The sequence below is a fragment of the Pyricularia oryzae genome, chromosome 7, assembly GCF_000002495.2.
Source record: "Pyricularia oryzae 70-15 chromosome 7, whole genome shotgun sequence".
NCBI lineage: Eukaryota > Fungi > Ascomycota > Sordariomycetes > Magnaporthales > Pyriculariaceae > Pyricularia > Pyricularia oryzae.
In genome coordinates, this window is record NC_017854.1 from 1132641 (window position 1) to 1150192 (window position 17552).

The following is a 17552-nucleotide window of genomic DNA, read 5'->3' on the forward strand; positions in this document are numbered from 1 at the left end:
GTCTGTACCTAGCTATAGGTCGCAAGGTTTCTGTTTAACAAATCTTTTAATAGTCGCACGACAAAATTACCCGGAAATACACTGGTTAAAGACTTGCTTGCATTCAATTCTAGGTTTGTTCAAAGGCTCGGATTTGAGGGCACGTCAAGCAATAAAACGTATCCGGTGCGTTGTAGATGTATCGGCTTTTTTCGCCTGAAGCAGAATCATACTAGAACTAGACTAGAAGTAGAATGGTATCAATACGAAGTATGTACCACCTAACTGCCCCCTGAATTCAATACTACGTAACTTTTGAGTTTTTTTCGGCTGAAAAATATTTGACTGCAGAAGTACAATAAGAAAAGGGATCGATAACAGCATTCTACGGGGCTTTAATGATTACCATGCAGGTGTCAATGCTCTGCAGTGTCTAAGTCTACCTACGGAGTACCTCATTTTGGTTGACTGCCGCATAGACAATGCACTCAGCAATCCTCCCTCATCGCTTGGTCGATCTTTCTCCCCAACAATCATAAAGGCCGATAAAATTTAACAAGTAAGATACTTAGGTAGGTACAGGGTACAGCCTGTAAATCAGGAAGGGGCTGTACTCTGCAAAAACACCAGTGTACTTGCACGTGAGAGGGGTAGTACAGACTGGTAGTCTGCTGGTGACATGTACCTCGCGCTTTGACATCCTGCCGGCCGGTTGGTCTACTCCGTACAGTACAGCTGCAGAATTGCTTTCACATGGCGCCACAGCCAGGCTGGAAGCTTGGGGTTCAACGGTTAATGGCTCACCGCGATAAAAAAGAAGAAAAAAGAACAAGTGCGCCAGTGGATATACTTCCGACAAAGAAGTAAAATTTCATCGAAAATCCTCAACTTTTTGCACCGTACCTCCGATCCGAATGGCCACAGGCAGCCAGTTGTCTGGTAAACGAGTCCCGTATTCTATTCTTCTCCGCCCCGGACATTCACTTACGGATGCCTCCCTAACCTACTCTTTTCGCGCCATTCCCTCGATACGGTACGACTTTGACGCGCTACCAAAGTCCCCTGATGAACTATTGCGCTTAGCCTTTTTGTTTGGGCCCGAAGCCAGACTTGCGGGATTCTGCTAGTGGGACAACTAAGACTCGTTACCGTTGGGATGATTAGGCGCTTATGCAACGGCAAGCCTCTCCAGGTCAGGGCTGATCAAAGCTTCACCGACCTTTTTATCTTCACCACTTGGACCACAGTTCCCGCACGTGCATACAAAGACGATCATGTACCCATCAGACGGCAGCTGTGTTGCCTGCTAGCTCCGCCAAGAAGCAACAGTTCCGGCTTGCAAAATGCCATTTCTTGGATCCCCGGCTCGTGTTTCCCGAGCTCCTGACGTTGCTCCTGGTCCCTCAGACAAACCTTGGATGCGCCCGAGCTGCGGACATTGGCTGCTCGGAGCTCCCACCTGCATGTCCGGTCCCTGTCATACCCACCAGCTTCAAATATCTCGTTGACGGCCGTCTCGATTCCGTGATTTTGAACACCTTCCTAATCATCTCCTATAATCTACTTTCAAGTCGACCTCTGGAAACGGACAAAATAGCATAAATTACAAAACGCGATTACACAACCAAGCCAGAAAAGAAAAACCACCCAGCATAGTAAACATATACTCAGCCAACCATGGGTCGTAAGTTTACACCGCGGCTTATGCAAGCCAAAATTGTGCCTATCAGCTTGCTAACCTCCATCTCTTTACCACAGTCTTTGATACCAGCGACTCCTGGGAGGTTTGGACTGAGATTTCGGGCGTCCAGCGTGACCAAGCCCTCGAGCTCGTCCACGACCATGATTACTTTCTGCACACTGCGGACCCTCAGTTCGTCTCGTACGAGTCCGAGACGATCACCGCCAAGGACGGCCTGACGCGGCTGCCGGCCGACATGCACTCCGACGCTACGGGCCCTACCCAGTGCTACGCGGTAACGGACAACATTCCAGGCCCCATCGCCAAGCTTATCCCCGGCAAGTCCACCGCTGTCAACCACTACCAGCTCACCAACACCACCCAGGGCATGTTCATCAACTTCAAGGGTGCCATGGGTCTGGTCTCGGACCGCAAGATGACGATCCGTGACGCCGGAAACGGCAACATCAGGATTGTGCAGGAGGTCGGCCTCAAGTGCAAGAAGATGATGCTGGGCGTTCTCAGGGGCCAGTACGAGCAGCACTGGAGGAGAATCCACGAGGAGTACGCCAAGAAGATGGGCGGTGACATCGTCGGCCACTCGGATGGTCTGACTTCTGCTTGATTATGATATCCATTCCCGCCCTGTCGTGCTGGGTTGTTAATTCTTTTCATGCTGATTTGGCTTGATATCGTCCCTTTTATGGTACCTAGATTCTAGAAGATGAAAAATATTGTGCATATATTGCAGTCAGCACCATCTTGTTGGAAAGAACCTTTGATGGGCGTGATGGCAGAATTTGCTCGTGAACATCTCAATTGTTGCTTGATCAAGACCATGGGTGCCAAAAAAAGCACAAGAGATAGGTGCTCGCAGGACGCCAATAGCACTTTCACAACCACCTCCAGTTCAGAACGATAGCAAACACAATGGCACAATAGGAAAACACACAAGCCAATAGTGTACCTGCAGTTGCAAACTTCTGCGTCGCTGGCCCACTTCATGCCGATATTTTTCTGTTTGCGTTCTTTCTCCAGGCAAACAGGCATCCGTTTCGTTCTTTCCTGGAGAAAGTTTTCTCGAAGTCGCGGCAACTCCGTTCAACCGGTGGGCTCGTCAAGTCTTTTTTTTTCTTTCTCTTTCTTTTTCTTCCATGCATCTACCACAGCCCGGAGAATGTTTGGGCTGCCTAAGTACCTTGAAAACGCTACCATTCCTTCACCCTCGAAACAAAACCAACGACAAGAAAGAAGTCAAGAAAGAAAAGAGAGGAGCAACCACCAAAAAAACAAACAAAACAAACAAACAGAGCTAAAGGTATTGCGGTATACCAGTTTAGCCAGAAATTCAACCCTACCAAAAATCACGGTCTTTGACCTCCCTCTCACATCCATCTGAAACCCAGCCTCAACCGGACTCTTTCAATACTCTATAACTTTCCACCCATGGCTGGAGACGAATCCTCGCCGGCCGAAGCCGCGGCGACCCAAGCACTAGTTAACAGCATCATGGCCGTGCTGGGCACCACCCCGATCACGCTCTCCGAAGACGATGTGCGCCAAGTGTGGGCCCTTCTGACCGCAACGCAGCGCGAGTGGACGACGGCCGCGACGCGTCGCCAGACCGACAGGCTCCGAGCCGCCAACGAAGAGATAGACAGCCTGGGATACATACTGGTGGGGAAGCGGGCCGACATGAACCAGCTGCTGTGCAACGTTAACCGGAAGCAGGCGTGGATCAATGCGCTGGAAGAGCGGGTGTTGGAAAAAGAGGTCGTGGTTGAAAGCCAGAGGCGCTGTATCGAGGAGATTGAAAGCGTCATTCGGGATTTGATGGCGGTCTGTGACGCTGTTTGTGAGTCTGACGTGAGCGATACGAGAGAGGGCGAGGATGAAGGCAACCCATGTCTCAACGAAATTTCAAAAAAATTACCCAATTCTGCTAGGGTACTAGACAAGATACGACGGTCGCTGGCCAGTATTCAGACTTTGCTCGCTGTCAGCCAAAATGATCAAAGCCTGGCCGTCAAAGCTCCTCGCTGAGCCAGGGGTGCTCGAGGAGCTGCTTGGGCGTCTTCCGGTCCTCAGGCCTCCATCGAACCATACTCCATACCAGGTCCTCGAAGGAGTCGTTCTTGGGCGTTCGTTCGTGCTTCTGGTTGGTGCAATCCATGCGCGGAAGTCCTGTAATAGCATTCAATCTGAGGTTAACTACTGACAAACAAAGCGATGAGGAACGCTTGTTGGCGCAAGCAAGGCAATGTAGCCGGTTGAATAATGCGAAACATTAATATAACAAACCTTCTGGTGTAAAGTAGCGACCGCTGAAACGTCCCCGCTCAAGCATGTCCTTGGGCGGTGGTCCGATTTTTGACACGATAGAGGCCATGTGTGACGTCGAGTTCCAATGAAGGATAGGGTTGTCACCGTCACAATCGAGAGATCCATTGATGAGGTATTCGCGGCGCCACAGCTTCCAGAGCTGAATCATAGAGAGCATGTCAGTCAACACATTCGACAACGATGATCAACAGACAAGCTTTGAGACGGACGTGTACTAACCATCAAACCCAGGTTCCAAACATCAGCAGCAAATGTCACCTCAAGACCCAAAAGAACCTCGGGTGCCATGTACATGGACTTGGGGGTGCCCTCAGGGTCCCAAACCTCATACGCCACCCTCGTCTGTCCAAAGCTCCCCAGGAGGACCTTGCAAAAGTCGGTGGTCTTGCCGAGCTTTTTCTCGTCAAACCTCGTCGACCGGTAGAGCGTAAAGTCTGTACAGTCTCTGGCCGTGACCGTCTTGACGTATGCCCGAGCCGCCGTGGTCCTGCTCGGCAGCGTCTTGATCAGCCCCAGCGTCTCCCTGACGATGGTCTCATCCAGCGGCACCCTGTACCCTACGTTTGCCTCGCAGACGTTGCCGTGCACGAGCCCGCACTCGGTGTGCAGGTAGTCGAGCGCGAACAGGAGCTGCTTGGTGCCGCGACGGAGGTGGTGGTTGCGCCAGCACGGGCTGGAGTAGACCGTCGCCCAGTACCGCCACATGGGCTTCTGCACCAGGCAGGCGTGGCGCTCGTCGTTGGGGATTATTTCTGACGAGGGCTTGCTCCTCGTCGGGCCGCCGGGCCGTCGGATTGGCTCCACGGGTCGGGTGTGGTTGATAAATGGATAGCCTGGGTGCTTGGGGTTGGCGTGTATCGACATTCGGCGCTGGCAGTCCTCTTGTCGGTCGGCCTCGGGGGAGAGTCGCGTGCAGATCTTGAGAGCGACAAAGGTCTCTGACATGAGGTCGAATGCCATCCAGGCTGTGGAAGAGTCACCCCAGCCGAGCTTGATCAGAGCTGTTTTGCAAATAGAATACGGGATGATGGGTAAGTTGTTTGTCCACAAGGCAGAGGGTAAATATCAGATGCAAACACGATGCAACTCACTTTGGTAAGAAGTGCCCTTCAATATCCGGCCGAGCTCGACGGGATAGAAATCACCCCTTGCGAAGTTTTTGTGATTTTCCTCCTCAAATAGACCGCCATCCTCCTGGAAACTTGTGCACTTGAACGTCGGGACTCTGTACAACGCGGCTTGAGATGGCTTCAAGTGCTCACAGAGAACTTTGGTCTCTCTCCTGAGGCCATCGCGAACCTTCTTTCCGCAGTCCTTGAAGTCTTGATAGGAGCGAACGAAGCAATTTACTTGAAGTGACTCGCCAGCCCTTGCTTCGGCCGAATTTTGAGGCATTTCGCATGAGTAAGGTCTGGCTATGACATATATAGACAAGTAAATGTCTGGCGTAGACTGCGATTTTGTGCAAAATACAACTTTCCTGGAAGCAGAGTCGATATGAGAGCTCCAAAATAAAAGAATTTGGTGAATTTTAAGGGGCTAGTCAAGCTGTACCGACAAAAGAGGCCAAGAAAACCCACGAGCAAAACGAGAGAGAAGTAGAGTTTTGATCTCTTATTGTGCATGCCATTCACGCGTTCAGTCTTCAAGTGATTGAGAAAAGATATAACAAAAATAAAAACCTACAAAATTGGTCACTGGGCAACGCCTGGCCTAAAAATGCATGGAAAAAAAGCATCATGTGCAATGCAATGCAGTTCGAGAGCTAGTAGTATTAAGCACACATGTCTAGAACAAAACTCTAAATCCATGTGCAGTCCACTGCAGCCTTCTATAACGTGACCCTCTTCTCGACAAACTTGAGCTCACCGAACGTCTCCTTGATCTCAGGAATGGCGGCCAGGTTCTCGAGGTAGGAAAAGACGGTCGGAGCAGACTTGCGCATCTCGGCGTCGAGCACGGAGCCGCCAGCGAAGAACAGGGGGGAGAAGACCATGAGGTCGGCATAGGTGAGCTTGTCGCCGACAAGGTACTTGCCGTTACCCTTGGCGAGGGTGGCCTCGATCTTGCCCAGGGCACGCTCAATGTTGGTGATGCAGCTGTTGTAACGGTTCTCGTCGGGCGCGTACATCTTCACGACGCACATGACAAAGATGGGCATGCAGTTGGCCGACAGCTCGCTGTCGGCGAAGAAGGCCCACTCCATGATCTTGGCCTTGGTCTGGGCGTCGGTGCCGAGCAGCTGGTCGGCTTTGTTACCAGCGGCGGCGGCGTAGTAGGCCATGGCTCCCGACTCGGCGAGCCGGAAGCCATCGGCAGTCTCCAGAGCGGGGACCTTTCCGAGGGGGAACTTGGCCAAGAACTCTTCAGACTTGTTGGTAACGCCCATTTGGAAATCGGGCGCGCCCACGATCTCGAGACCACCAAGCTTGCCGAGGGCGTGAACCTGAGATTACAGTTCTTGGTTAGCTGAGAGACTTCTACGCCAGATCGACCGGGGAGCTAGCTGTAGTAGAGGCTATGTGCTGATGTAGCAGGAGCCTAGCAGCATCGAGGACGTACCCTGGAGGCACGAGGGTCGCTGGGCCACGAGTAGGTAGTAGCGAAAGGTACCATTGTGTATGTAGTAGTTGAAGATGTGAGATGAGGGTATCTTGAAGGTGTCCAGCACAGAATATTCGTCCTGATCAAAGCTGAGGTTTCTGAACAGCCAGCCTGGTCACCCTTATATAAACCACGGGCCCAAGTGGGATGCCGCCCGAACCCCGTTGGAGATGAGGGGCCTGTTTCTCTGTGAGACCCTGCATTGGCATGACTTGTTAGGAATGGGGCCCGGAAGGAGCAGAGGGCCCGGGAGCTATAGCCAGTCAAGAAAGAACACTTAAGCCACTACCCCACTAGCACCTGGCCACAGGAAAAGAGGAACCGCGGACACCGAACGATGGAAAACAAAAGAAATATAATATCCTGGCAACCTAGAAAGCTAGTCCTGGGTTTCATTTTTCATTGGAAGGTCCAGGGCGAGAATCTTCTCGAAACCTGCCTGACCCATACCTACCGCCTCCGACCCCTCAATGAATGAGGTGCAAATCTTTCAAATCCGGCGGCGGGGTTCCTTTCTGTTGGCGTTGTTTGGCATTAAATGGTCCCCGGAAGGAGACCCATGTCGCCTCAGCGGACGTGAATTGTGGGGGTCCCGGCCTGATCTTGGACCCGTTTTGCAGTGGGTGTCGGGCGATCTTCCGATAGCCGTAGAGGGCTGTCGGAGGTAGTATGGAGCCGCCCGCGTCTCGGCTCCGGTATCCCACCCAGGGCAAGCCAGGCCACCGTAAATGGCTGACCCATTGCGTCCTACCGACAGGCATGTAATTACTAATTGAGGTAGGAAGCGTGAATGTGACAGCAGGACCAATATAATGTTCGTTATACGGGCGGGGCTTTGGACATGATGATGCGTTGTGATATTCTTCTTTTAGAACTTCCCATGAGATCTATGGTCAATACTCCTGAGCTGGGGGAACATATGTCTAAATTTGCTAAACGAAGAAGAATTGTTTTCGAAATGATACAGCAATAAAGTACGTACATACCTATAGAAGCTACCGATAGAGCTTAGAGGAACAAGCAGGCGGTGGTTTGACCCAACAACGTCGGTAAGCCTAGGTCCAGCCAGGGTGGCTGTCAAGGCCTTAATGGAGGAATTGAGAGCCTGTAAATGTGCCCTGGAGCATCATGCAGTGTCCCGTCCACACAGCGCAAGAAAAGTTGGCCAATTGGGTGGGCGCGCCAGGTCTGGAGATGAGCCCCGATACCAACTGAGGATATCGGTACAGTATATGTTCATTGGTTTGAAGAATGTCTTTCATTGTTCATGGGTTTCAAAAATTGTGTATCTCATCAAGCTGGTTTTGCTGGCTGATCCAGTTATGTAGTTGAGCAAGGTACCAATGGAACCTACCTAGTTATGAGGGTTAGGGTTCAAGGACAGGATCGACAAACATGTGGTGCCTTCAAGGCGGGGCAATGTTGGTTGGTCTTCGGATTTTGGCCAGCGCTGTGTCATGTTTAATTTGACTCGTTATCATTCTTCATCGTCCACAAGTATTACCTCTTCTTCAGGGTAGCAGTGTCCACTGCCGCGATGGCAGCTACCCCAAATAATAACGATGCCATCATCCTGGAGTTTGAGGATATGCGTCGGCGGAGTGACATCCTCTTGGATGAACTACAAAAACTTGAGGAACTAGGAAACCCCAACAGCAGAGACCTGATCCTCCCCGGCCAGCTACAAAATGGCTGGCTCACAGTCCCCGGTATCCGGCCCATGGTGAATCGAGTCAAGTCGGAGACTCTGAGTCTAGAACGTGCCTTGGAAGACTACAAAAAGCGTTTATCCTCCGATTCTGAAGACGATCTGGAACTTGCAAGGAAACGACTTCGCAGCCGCCTTGTGTCCTGCAACCTGCCCTCAGCAGAGGCGCAATGGGATGTTATAAAACGCTGCTCTGATCTGAGAGCTGTCGGCCAACAGTTCTCCCGCACCATGGCTTTGACTCATGGTGGAAAACCGCGGCCCCAATCACTCAACGATCAAAAAAGGGAGTCCAGGAAACCTGTCCCACCTGGGCAGCTCGCTCTCGTCGACGCTATTGTTGATGGCGGTGCGGAATGGATCCGGGTTATGAGTATCACGGAGAGTCGATTGCTGGAGGAAATGGCCGCAGGTGGCTGGGACTGGGGATGCGAGGACAGTGACGACGAGGACCAAGATACAAGCGGCGCGACAGGAACAGGAGGCAATGACGATGGTGACGACGACGATGAGATGGAGATATCAATTGTCAAGACGGTCAAAGGTCTCGTGCAAGCCGCCGAGATACACCAGGCGACCAGCCCAGGAGCCAGCGCAACAGGTTCCGGCGAGACGAGGATACACGTGGTGCTTACCAGGATACGCGAAGGTTCCCAGCCAGAAATCGACAGACTTCTCCGCCACGCCCGAAGGATGGGTCGCGGCAATATCAAGGTCATAATTGACGGCACAGAGTCGGGCATCTGCAGCGAGCCAATACCACCTCTTGAAACGGCTTTGCAAAACCTCGTCCCATATTCAGGCTCGCCTGAAAAGTATCTCACCGAGAAGATCAATCTCGATGCTAGCACCATGATTGCATTGATCTCGGATATCTCTCATGCGCAGATCGAGGTTCAGGATTGGCACCGCAAGGATATCCAGAAGCAGATCCAAGAGGAGGACTCTGGGTCCAACGCGACAGTTGCCAAGTTTCTATATCCGCTGCTAGTCGATAGAGAGCTGGTTTGCACCCTCGGTGCCGCTCAACGTGTCTGGGACATTGTCAGCATGATGGGCACAGGAGGCGAGCCTTCACGGACGGCGCTGCTCATACCTCGTCCAGGTCAAGACCTAGAGCTGACCGAGGAGGAATCATTAAAGAAGTTCCGGGAGCATTGTGTCCATCCTGTACCAGATGGGCTCAGGCTACCCATCAAGATTATTGATGCCAAGATGGCGGGGAGATGGGAGGGTCTAGTCGAGGAGAAAAAGCTGCCTGAAGTGGTTAGATCCATCGCCAAGGACCTTCTCAATGAAGTCAACATGGAATCCTTCCTGTACGGCTGGGAGGCCGGAATCACAACAGTGACGGCCAATGGCTCTCTTGCGCAACAAATCGGGAGAGCCCTTGAAGAGGATCAAACACAGAGACGACAGACCCAGCAGGGAGAGGAGGGCTCAAACCCGCCGCCACCGGCGCCATTGATATTAGTGCACTCTGTCAGAAGGTCTCTTGGAGCTAAGGGACAGCCGAGAGAGCGCCGGAAAACCAACGGCCGTGCCAAAGAATAAAATTTTTAAAGGGCTTTGTTGTGGGTGGTTTTGCGTTGCTAAAATTCCAGTGTATGATACCAAATACAGCAGACCATACTCGCAGGCCGGGATAAACCCCACAGACGCATGGAAAACACCCCACTCGCCGTCAAAATAATAGCAAGGACGATGCTCTGGAAAACCGGTTCAGTGCCACTGAGAACCATTGTTTCCTTCCTCTGATGTCTCCTTTACGGTTGCCTGACCGACTTGTTTGGAGGGGCTTCCAGGGCACAAAGCTTGATTATGCCAATGCCATATTTCATCCCTGATTTGTGAAATGTCCGGCAGACGAGTTCAACGCCGGCAGTTGTCAAAGAGCACACCGGTGTCTAGCGCCCAGGCATGGAGATCTCGAATATGGCGCACGTGGCAAATGCACTCGTTTAGTGACTCGCGCCAGGCACCTGTGAATCTGAGATCCACTGACTGCCAATCACTCTTGGCTTATCTTAGTTTGACGGGCAAGTTATAACTTCCGCTAGACTACCTAAGCTAGGTAGGTGGTTTTCTGCAGCGGCTGGTCGGCCCACTTTTCATGTCAATGGGCTCAGGAATCAACGACGACTTTAATGCCTAGCAAGAGACTAGGTATGCAGGCATGATGGTTGTTTTACTTGAATTAATTGCCGAAGATAAAATGCCCAAATCCCAATCAACCCGGTGGAGGTTTCTCTCAAAAATGCCTTACTGGTAGGGATGGAGTTGTAAGCAAAGAATAAGCATGCTTCGTTGAAGAGATCGACAAGGATTCTCCGCAAAAAGTCGCGCTCGCATGCGGGAATCATGACGTATTCGATTCACGTCGCCCATCACTGAAGGTGCATAGTCGGTTCTTGTGACGCGCTGTCAACATCATGGAATACGGTGAATATCGACACGATGATGTCGCTGGAAGGGTGGATACTGGTCAAATGAAGGCGAGGTTCTTGTCGGGTTTTGGTCCTGACTGCCTGGGTTATAAAAGAAACACAGTTAGCAAAGCAGACATTGTCGGAGTGGTTTTTGACTTTAACTGAACCCCTGCTTGGAATTGAAACTCAATTCAAACCCTTCTTTTTTTGTTACAAGGAAGAACCAGGTTCGAAATTTCGCCGACTTTAACCTACTTGCAGTAGATCCGATACCTTATAATTCGCACCTTTCAATAATGGCAACTGCGCAAGCTGCCTACGCCGCCGAGAAGGCCGTGGGCCACCAGGAGGGTGGCATCACAAGACAGGATGTCTCTGACTACACCGAGACGGGCGATCCCAGCCGGACCATGAAGGCGTTGGTTTGGATGGGAAAGAACAAGGTCGAGATTGGTGAGTAAAAGCGACTTTTTTTTTCTTTTTCTTTTTTTTGCGTGAGACAAGAAAGGAACCCAAGGTTGACACCTTTTTCCAGCGGACATGCCCAGGCCCAAAATCATCGAGCCCAAGGATGTCATCCTCAAGGTCACAGGCAGCACCGTCTGCGGCTCGGATCTCCATCTCCTGCACGGCAGCGTGATCCAGATGAACAAGAACGACATCTTGGGTCACGAGTTCTGCGGCATCGTGGATGAGGTTGGTCCCGAGGTCACCAAGTGCAAGCCCGGGAAGCGCTACGTTGCTTCTTTCCAGATTGCGTGTGGAGAGGTATGTGTTTGCACCCTTTGATATCGCCATTCTTTGGAGTGTCGAAACAGTTGAACTGATTCGGTTGTCCTTTTAGTGCTTTTTCTGCAAGCAAAAGTTGTCTTCGCAGTGCGAGCGCACAAACGACAACACCATTGCCAAGGCTATGTACGGCAACCAGACGGCCGGCATGTTTGGCTACAGTCACTTCACCGGCGGCTTCGCTGGAGGCCAGGCCGAATATGTGCGCGTGCCCTTTGGAGACGTGAAGTAAGTACCGGTGTCAGGGGTTGTTTTCTCTACTACGGACGAGATGAGTTGCTTTCTCCGAATTGATAACAACTACTAAACTTTTAAACTACTATAGCTTGCTTGAGATTCCTGACGACGTTCCGGATGAGAAAGGTCGGTTTCCCATCCCACCTCCACACACCACACATTTTGCTAATGCCGTTCCACTTCCAGCCCTATACCTGTCCGATGTCCTCCCCACATCATACAACGCAGTCAAGGACACCGCAGTCTACCCGGGCGACACCGTCGCCGTGTTTGGAGCCGGCCCCATCGGCCAGATGGCCGGCTACTGGGCGCTGCTCGAGGGAGCCGAGAAGGTGATTTTTGTCGACACGGAGCCCCGGTTGTCATACATCCAGGAGCGGTTCAACGCCGAACAAAAGGCCAAGACCACGTGCATCGACTACAAGAAGCTGTCATCGGGCATCACCAACAAGGAAACAGTCGTGTCCAAGCTCAAGGAGATGTGCGGCGGAAGGGGCCCCGACTGCGCCATCGAGTGCGCGGCGGGCGAGTACGCCAAGGGCTGGGCGCACTGGCTCGAGATGACGCTGGGTGCGGAGACGGACACGAGCGAGATCCTCAACGAGATGATTGAGGGAGTGAGGAACTATGGTAGAGTTGGTGTTACCGGCGTCTACGTTGGATACGTGAGTTTATTTCCTATTTTCTTTTGTGTCAGGTTATAGCCTCTTGCTTGCCAAGAAGACGTACGCTAACAAAACTTGGCTCGAAAAAAAAGACCAACCACTTCAACATCGGCTCACTGATGCAACGGGGTGTTCGCCTGATCGGAAACGGACAGGCGCCCGTGCACAAGTACTGGGAGGAGCTGCTGGCCAGGATCCAGTCCAACGACTTTGACCCCCTGCAGATGCTCTCGCACCGCGTCAGGCTTGAGGATCTCGACAAGGTCTACTACAAGTTTGAGAAGAGGGAGGATTCGATGCAAAAGATCTTTGTCGAGACCAAGTTCTCGCTGCCCAGGGCCACCGGAACACCTGAACTCACTACGTACTGAGTGTGTTTGGTCGACATGATTTTTTAAAGTTGTTGCATTTGCAAGGGGTTCTGATGGTTGGTGTGTGGTGGGCGGCTGTATAGAAATTTGTCTATTTTTGAGCAAAGCGATGTTTGAGAATGCAACCAATACCTTGTTTATATGTGCTTTATTCCAAGTTTCCCCCACACATGAGTAACATCTAATCATCGTTCATGTAACTGGAACTATAGGGGTGTACTTTCTCCCCTCTGTTTCCTGGTTGCATCATCGTTCATTCAGGGCCGCATCAGAATCATTCTCTACGCTCTGTTGACCAACGAACTTGCGCTGAGACTCAGGAATCCACTTTTCTGCGTCCCCAAACCTGTCAACCGTCAGCCCAGCCCGGCCAGGGTTCTTCATACCGGCCTCTAGTTGTCGCTGATAAGAGACGTTGCGCAACCGTTCGTGTTCGGCCGGTGTGAGCATAAGCTATTTATACGCAAGTAATTGTTAGTCACTCCTTTTTTTTTTTTTTTTTTTTTTTTGTCACGACCTGATCCAGGGGGGGCTTTTCCGTCTTGCTTACGTATATCTCGACGCCAATCATGTGGATCGCAGTAGCCAGCCACAGCGCGGCCCCAAAGCTGAGCACCAGGGCGCTGCCGACGGTCGCGGCATTGCCACCCATGTTCGCATCCACAATGACAACGGCGTGCTCGTCCTCTCCGGAGTAGAAGCCCTCGCACCCGGGAAACAGACGGAGCACCCTGTCGCGGTCGCCCTCCATCTCGTAGTCGACCTGGCTGCACTCCCGCACGGTCGAGTAGCCCCTGGCGCTGTTGACAAAGATCATGACGACGAAGATGAGGCGCATGGTGACGATGGCGCCGGCGTAGGCCCAGGCGCGCAGCATCCAGGCGCGGTGCTGCTCGATCTGCAGGCGCTTGACGTTGTAGTAGGACATGGCGAGGGCGCCGACGAAGACGACGGCCAGGAAGCCCGTCGCCGTCTGCGTGTCGACGGTGCCGCCGGCCGCCCTGCGCGCGATCATCAGGGCGCCCACCGTCGAGGCCAGGGACAGCAGCACGACGACGTAGCCGTTGACGCGGTGCACCAGGATCGCCCGGTGGCGGATGGCCGGGACGAACTGGAAGCACGCCAGGAACGAGGCCGGGATGATGGTGAAGAGGTGCAGCATCATGCCGACCTGCACGTGGCCGCCCTCAAAGTAGTACTTTTCGCTGCGCTTGCCCCGCTGGAAGGTGCCCCAGTAGTCGAGGTAGGGCATGCGGGCGAGGCTGAAGCCCATGAGGGCGCCGCCAAAGATGAAGAAGAGGATGAAGTTGTAGCCCTTGGAGAAGCCGATGGGGTTGTATATCTTGCGGCAAAAGGCGACGAAGCCGTTGGCCGGCGGTCGTGTTGGTTGGACCATCTTTGTGGCGGGGTTCAGGGGTTCAGGGGTTCAGGGGTTCAGGGACTATTTAGTGATGGAGCTGGCGAGATTGGTGGAGTATGTGATTGAAGTAGTAAAAGACACCATGAGGTATCAATGTATTAAAATACAGTCTACAATCCTGAAGAGACAGAATTGCATTGATGATGTATTCCGTGATCTTTGGATTGGGCTGTGTGAATAGGAGAGCCGTTTGTCTGGATGTATTCATGGATACTACAGATATCTATCTACTTCAAAAATGGGAGTTTGCACTCCCTTATATACGAAGAAAAAAAAAGGATTGCCAAGCTACTATTCGCACATCCACTCTAATATTCTACCAAGTTATGCTGCGAGTGCGAGTCCAAATGCGATCGTGATGTTGATGTTGATGCAAAAGCCGTAAAGGTTTTGTGGTGACGCAGCGCAGTCGGGCTAACAATGTCCGCTTTGCCGGGCCTACAAGCTCGCATTCGCTTCGGGACCGAGCCAAGCGAGCATACCGGTATATCTCTATGAGAGATAAGCATAAAATCTTCCCCCATTTAAAAATTTGTGGAGACACGGGAAAGAAAATCAATCCGCAGCGAACCCTAGCATATTGGAATTGAAAGAAAAAAAAAAAAAAAAGAAAAAAAAAAGGTCAGCCCTACTGCAGGCTTCGTATAGATGCATGACTATCTCCAGATAACAAAGATCGAGATCTGATCTTGGGACTTTATGGGTTCGGTACAAAATTCCGCCACCCCTTGCCAAATGCATCATTGAAGTTTTGCGTAGGATCAGTCTTGACGTCGATGCATGTTTATCTTTTGTAGGTCGACTACAAATGAGGCGCTGCAGCGTCGCATATAGCAAGACGATTTGATAATTTTTCTTTTCCCCATCAACATACCCAATCCAATCTCCCGCTTTTTTTTACCGCCGCCAACATGCGCCTTTGGTCACTAACAAGCGACAGGTCGACTAAAGGCATTCTTTGGTGCCCAGGGTGGCTATGGCGTGGGAAAACGGGCAGCCCCCTTTTTTTTTGTTTTCCGCAACCAAACAAACCCCCAAGATCACTCGCCCATATCACTCTGATGATGATTGATATTCATAGTCACCATGGCATACATCCTGTACGTCGGTTCTCTGTGACTGGGACTCTCTCAGATTAATTCTGTGGCTGTAATTTCGCCTCACTTCTGAATCATTGCCCAAGGTTTTACCAGAAATCACACGAGGAATCTGATCGTGTTGCCCCCCATAGTATGTGTTAATATACATGCGATATCTCATTTTCATTTCCCCGACAAAGAGCCATGTCCAACCCCCATGTTCTCTCGGCGAGCCCCTCGGCGAATCCCCCAGAACCACCACACCATCTTCTTCCAGGCCGGCGGGGACGGAACCGGGGAGCATCCAAAGCGGCATGAGATATGGTCAACAAGGGAGAGGAATCTGCTCACCTTTATGGGCAAGTCGTACCTCGGCTCGGTCGACGCGCAGGACTACCCCGAAACATGATATCCATCCACGAGTATCCCCGGCAGCAAAACGTGGCCGTCGCATACTTCCAGAACTCGGGGTACCCACCCTGCCACCTCCCAGTAGACAATGACATCCCTCCCATCATCTCCCATGAGAATGTTCTTGCGCTGAATATCCCCCATGCGTGGAAACCGACGCTTGCTCACCGAGAACCAAGTGCAGGACGCACCTGCAATGCTCCACCTCGCGGTACTTGGGGTGCCGTGTGCTCGTGCTTGTCGGCCATGGCGTCCAGCATCCGCTTTAGCGTTTCAAAACGGACCCCATACCACCCGACCGATCACCTCTTTCACCGACCCAAAAAGACGAAATTGTTCAGCAGCCGCCTCCCCACCACCCTCCCGAGATAGCTCCGCGACGGCATCCTGCGCAGTTGACTGGATTGCACCCTCAACTTCCCTGCCACGTCGACCTATCCAGCGCCGTCGAGGTCGCTCCAGCACGACCCCAAGCTATGTAGCTGGCCGGACGCATGTATCCGTTGTGGATGTGTGAGTTGGAGGGCGTAGACTGTGGTGGTATGGGAGATTGATTGACAAAGACCCATGGTTTTGCCCTGGGTCAAAAAGCACCGCCGCGCAGTAATCGACAACAAAATGCAGCCCGACCCGGACGACGCGAAGACAGGCTAGATGGTGAATTACATCCTGCGAGGTTCGTATAGCTTCGGTTGTCAGTAAAGGGGGGGCTGGCAAGGTGTCGGGTTGCTGCGGAATTATGGCGAGTGATGGAGGGGGTGTCCTGGTGCTGGCTTCCCATTGCTGCAAAATATTTATTTTATGCGTCGGGAGATTCGTTTGGGCAAAGTTTTCCATTTCGCAAATGGGAAGAAAACCAACAATCGCAAGCTGAAGATTGGTGGGGACGATACCGCCCAGCTTATGTGACCCTGTTCAAGATCCCCAGTGTCGAGGTTTTTGGAGGGCGCATCTTTCTTTTCCTTGGTCATCGTTGTTTTCCCCCCCTTCGCATCTCTTCGGTGATTCTGGTGGTAAAATACCCAAAAACTGCAACGTCCCAGTTAAACCGACTGCCTTGCGTTTGCATCCTGGATTCATCAATTCTATCCTCTATAATCTCTATGTTTCATGGGCTTCAGCTCACTTGACCAATTTATCTTTTTTTTGTAACCTGGGTTACCCCTCTAGCAAATTCCCCCCCAAGTCTGTGGTCTCGTGCTGGATTTCCCCTCTCCTCTAGGTGACCATGACCCGAGGAGGGGACAGCCACTTCGCTTCCGCGGGAAGGCTTTGCCAACAACATTCCGAAAAATCTTCCCTCCCAGAGGTTAGACTCGATTTGTCTATTTTTGCTCTTTCCTTTTCTCTCGAGCGACCGGCGCATTCGGCGGATGAGCATATTAATTCGCTATCGGGCTCGGGAGGGCTATTTTCGTATCAGCGTTTTTCTTGGGTGGAAAGACGGCCGTCGTCTCAAAAAAGATTTGGTTTCATCCGGGGTTAAAAAATCAAGGCGTCATATACCGGTTCGGGAGACCCAGAGTGGGTATCTATCTTTCCGTATCGGTCAGGGCGTGGCTTGGGATATCACTCAGTTGTTAGTAATTGCCTTTTCAATCCTTTTTGACTTTTGGTGGTACGCGGTAGGACAAAAGTCAAATTGGTAGAGGTAAGTATGTAAGCAGTCTTGGAGCAGAGGCACATGCAAAAAAAAGGCCAACGATCAAAAAGCACCAAAGCAAGTCAAAAAAAGGACATGCAAATGAACAGATGAAGTGGGTTTACGCAGGGCACTCAGGGGCTCTAGGGTTTGGGTTTGTGTTATATCTCGTGATTAAATAATACCAAAACTAG

General features: G+C 51.7%; 8 protein-coding genes across 8 annotated transcripts; 4 read left to right on the forward strand and 4 right to left on the reverse strand.

Moving 5' to 3' along the window:
• The first annotated feature begins 1439 nt into the window (after positions 1-1439).
• MGG_02889 (uncharacterized protein) lies at positions 1440-2415 on the forward strand. The gene is made up of 2 exons (XM_003720790.1): positions 1440-1663; positions 1738-2415. The coding sequence occupies exons 1-2, from the start codon at positions 1657-1659 to the stop codon at positions 2283-2285; spliced, it is 555 nt and encodes a 184-aa protein (XP_003720838.1). The 5' UTR covers positions 1440-1656; the 3' UTR covers positions 2286-2415.
• Positions 2416-3106: 691 nt separating this feature from the next.
• MGG_15001 (uncharacterized protein) lies at positions 3107-3555 on the forward strand (the record flags this gene model as incomplete). The annotated part of the gene is made up of 2 exons (XM_003720791.1): positions 3107-3499; positions 3541-3555. 2 exons carry the CDS (start codon positions 3107-3109, stop codon positions 3553-3555), a joined length of 408 nt encoding a protein of 135 aa, XP_003720839.1.
• Positions 3556-3635: 80 nt separating this feature from the next.
• MGG_12568 (serine/threonine protein kinase) lies at positions 3636-5398 on the reverse strand (the record flags this gene model as incomplete). Its single annotated transcript, XM_003720792.1, has 4 exons — positions 3636-3844; positions 3962-4142; positions 4223-5004; positions 5095-5398. The coding sequence occupies 4 exons, from the start codon at positions 5396-5398 to the stop codon at positions 3687-3689; spliced, it is 1425 nt and encodes a 474-aa protein (XP_003720840.1). The 3' UTR covers positions 3636-3686.
• A 9-nt stretch (positions 5399-5407) lies between these two features.
• MGG_12569 (uncharacterized protein) lies at positions 5408-7206 on the reverse strand. Its single transcript, XM_003720793.1, has 2 exons — positions 6566-7206; positions 5408-6449 (listed from the first exon to the last, which is right to left on the reverse strand). The coding sequence occupies exons 1-2, from the start codon at positions 6617-6619 to the stop codon at positions 5835-5837; spliced, it is 669 nt and encodes a 222-aa protein (XP_003720841.1). The 5' UTR covers positions 6620-7206; the 3' UTR covers positions 5408-5834.
• A 938-nt stretch (positions 7207-8144) lies between these two features.
• MGG_02887 (uncharacterized protein) lies at positions 8145-9869 on the forward strand (the record flags this gene model as incomplete). Its single annotated transcript, XM_003720794.1, has 1 exon — positions 8145-9869. The coding sequence occupies one exon, from the start codon at positions 8145-8147 to the stop codon at positions 9867-9869; it is 1725 nt and encodes a 574-aa protein (XP_003720842.1).
• Positions 9870-11040: 1171 nt separating this feature from the next.
• Positions 11041-12806, forward strand: MGG_02886 (S-(hydroxymethyl)glutathione dehydrogenase; the record flags this gene model as incomplete). The annotated part of the gene is made up of 6 exons (XM_003720795.1): positions 11041-11197; positions 11280-11512; positions 11589-11761; positions 11859-11896; positions 11957-12435; positions 12528-12806. 6 exons carry the CDS (start codon positions 11041-11043, stop codon positions 12804-12806), a joined length of 1359 nt encoding a protein of 452 aa, XP_003720843.1.
• A 246-nt stretch (positions 12807-13052) lies between these two features.
• Positions 13053-14202, reverse strand: MGG_02885 (uncharacterized protein; the record flags this gene model as incomplete). The annotated part of the gene is made up of 2 exons (XM_003720796.1): positions 13053-13259; positions 13357-14202. 2 exons carry the CDS (start codon positions 14200-14202, stop codon positions 13053-13055), a joined length of 1053 nt encoding a protein of 350 aa, XP_003720844.1.
• A 1077-nt stretch (positions 14203-15279) lies between these two features.
• MGG_17940 (uncharacterized protein) lies at positions 15280-15982 on the reverse strand (the record flags this gene model as incomplete). Its single annotated transcript, XM_003720797.1, has 3 exons — positions 15885-15982; positions 15676-15791; positions 15280-15392 (listed from the first exon to the last, which is right to left on the reverse strand). The coding sequence occupies exons 1-3, from the start codon at positions 15974-15976 to the stop codon at positions 15280-15282; spliced, it is 321 nt and encodes a 106-aa protein (XP_003720845.1). The 5' UTR covers positions 15977-15982.
• Between the last annotated feature and the right edge of the window lie 1570 nt (positions 15983-17552).

Excerpts from the sequence above, each read along its gene's own strand:
- MGG_12569 (XM_003720793.1), bottom strand. The coding sequence starts at position 6,619 with ATGGTACCTTTCGCTACTACCTACTCGTGGCCCAGCGACCCTCGTGCC. Across the intron at positions 6,450-6,565 it reads GCGACCCTCGTGCCTCCAGG|GTTCACGCCCTCGGCAAGCT; the intron begins GTACGTCCTCGA and ends CTGTAATCTCAG.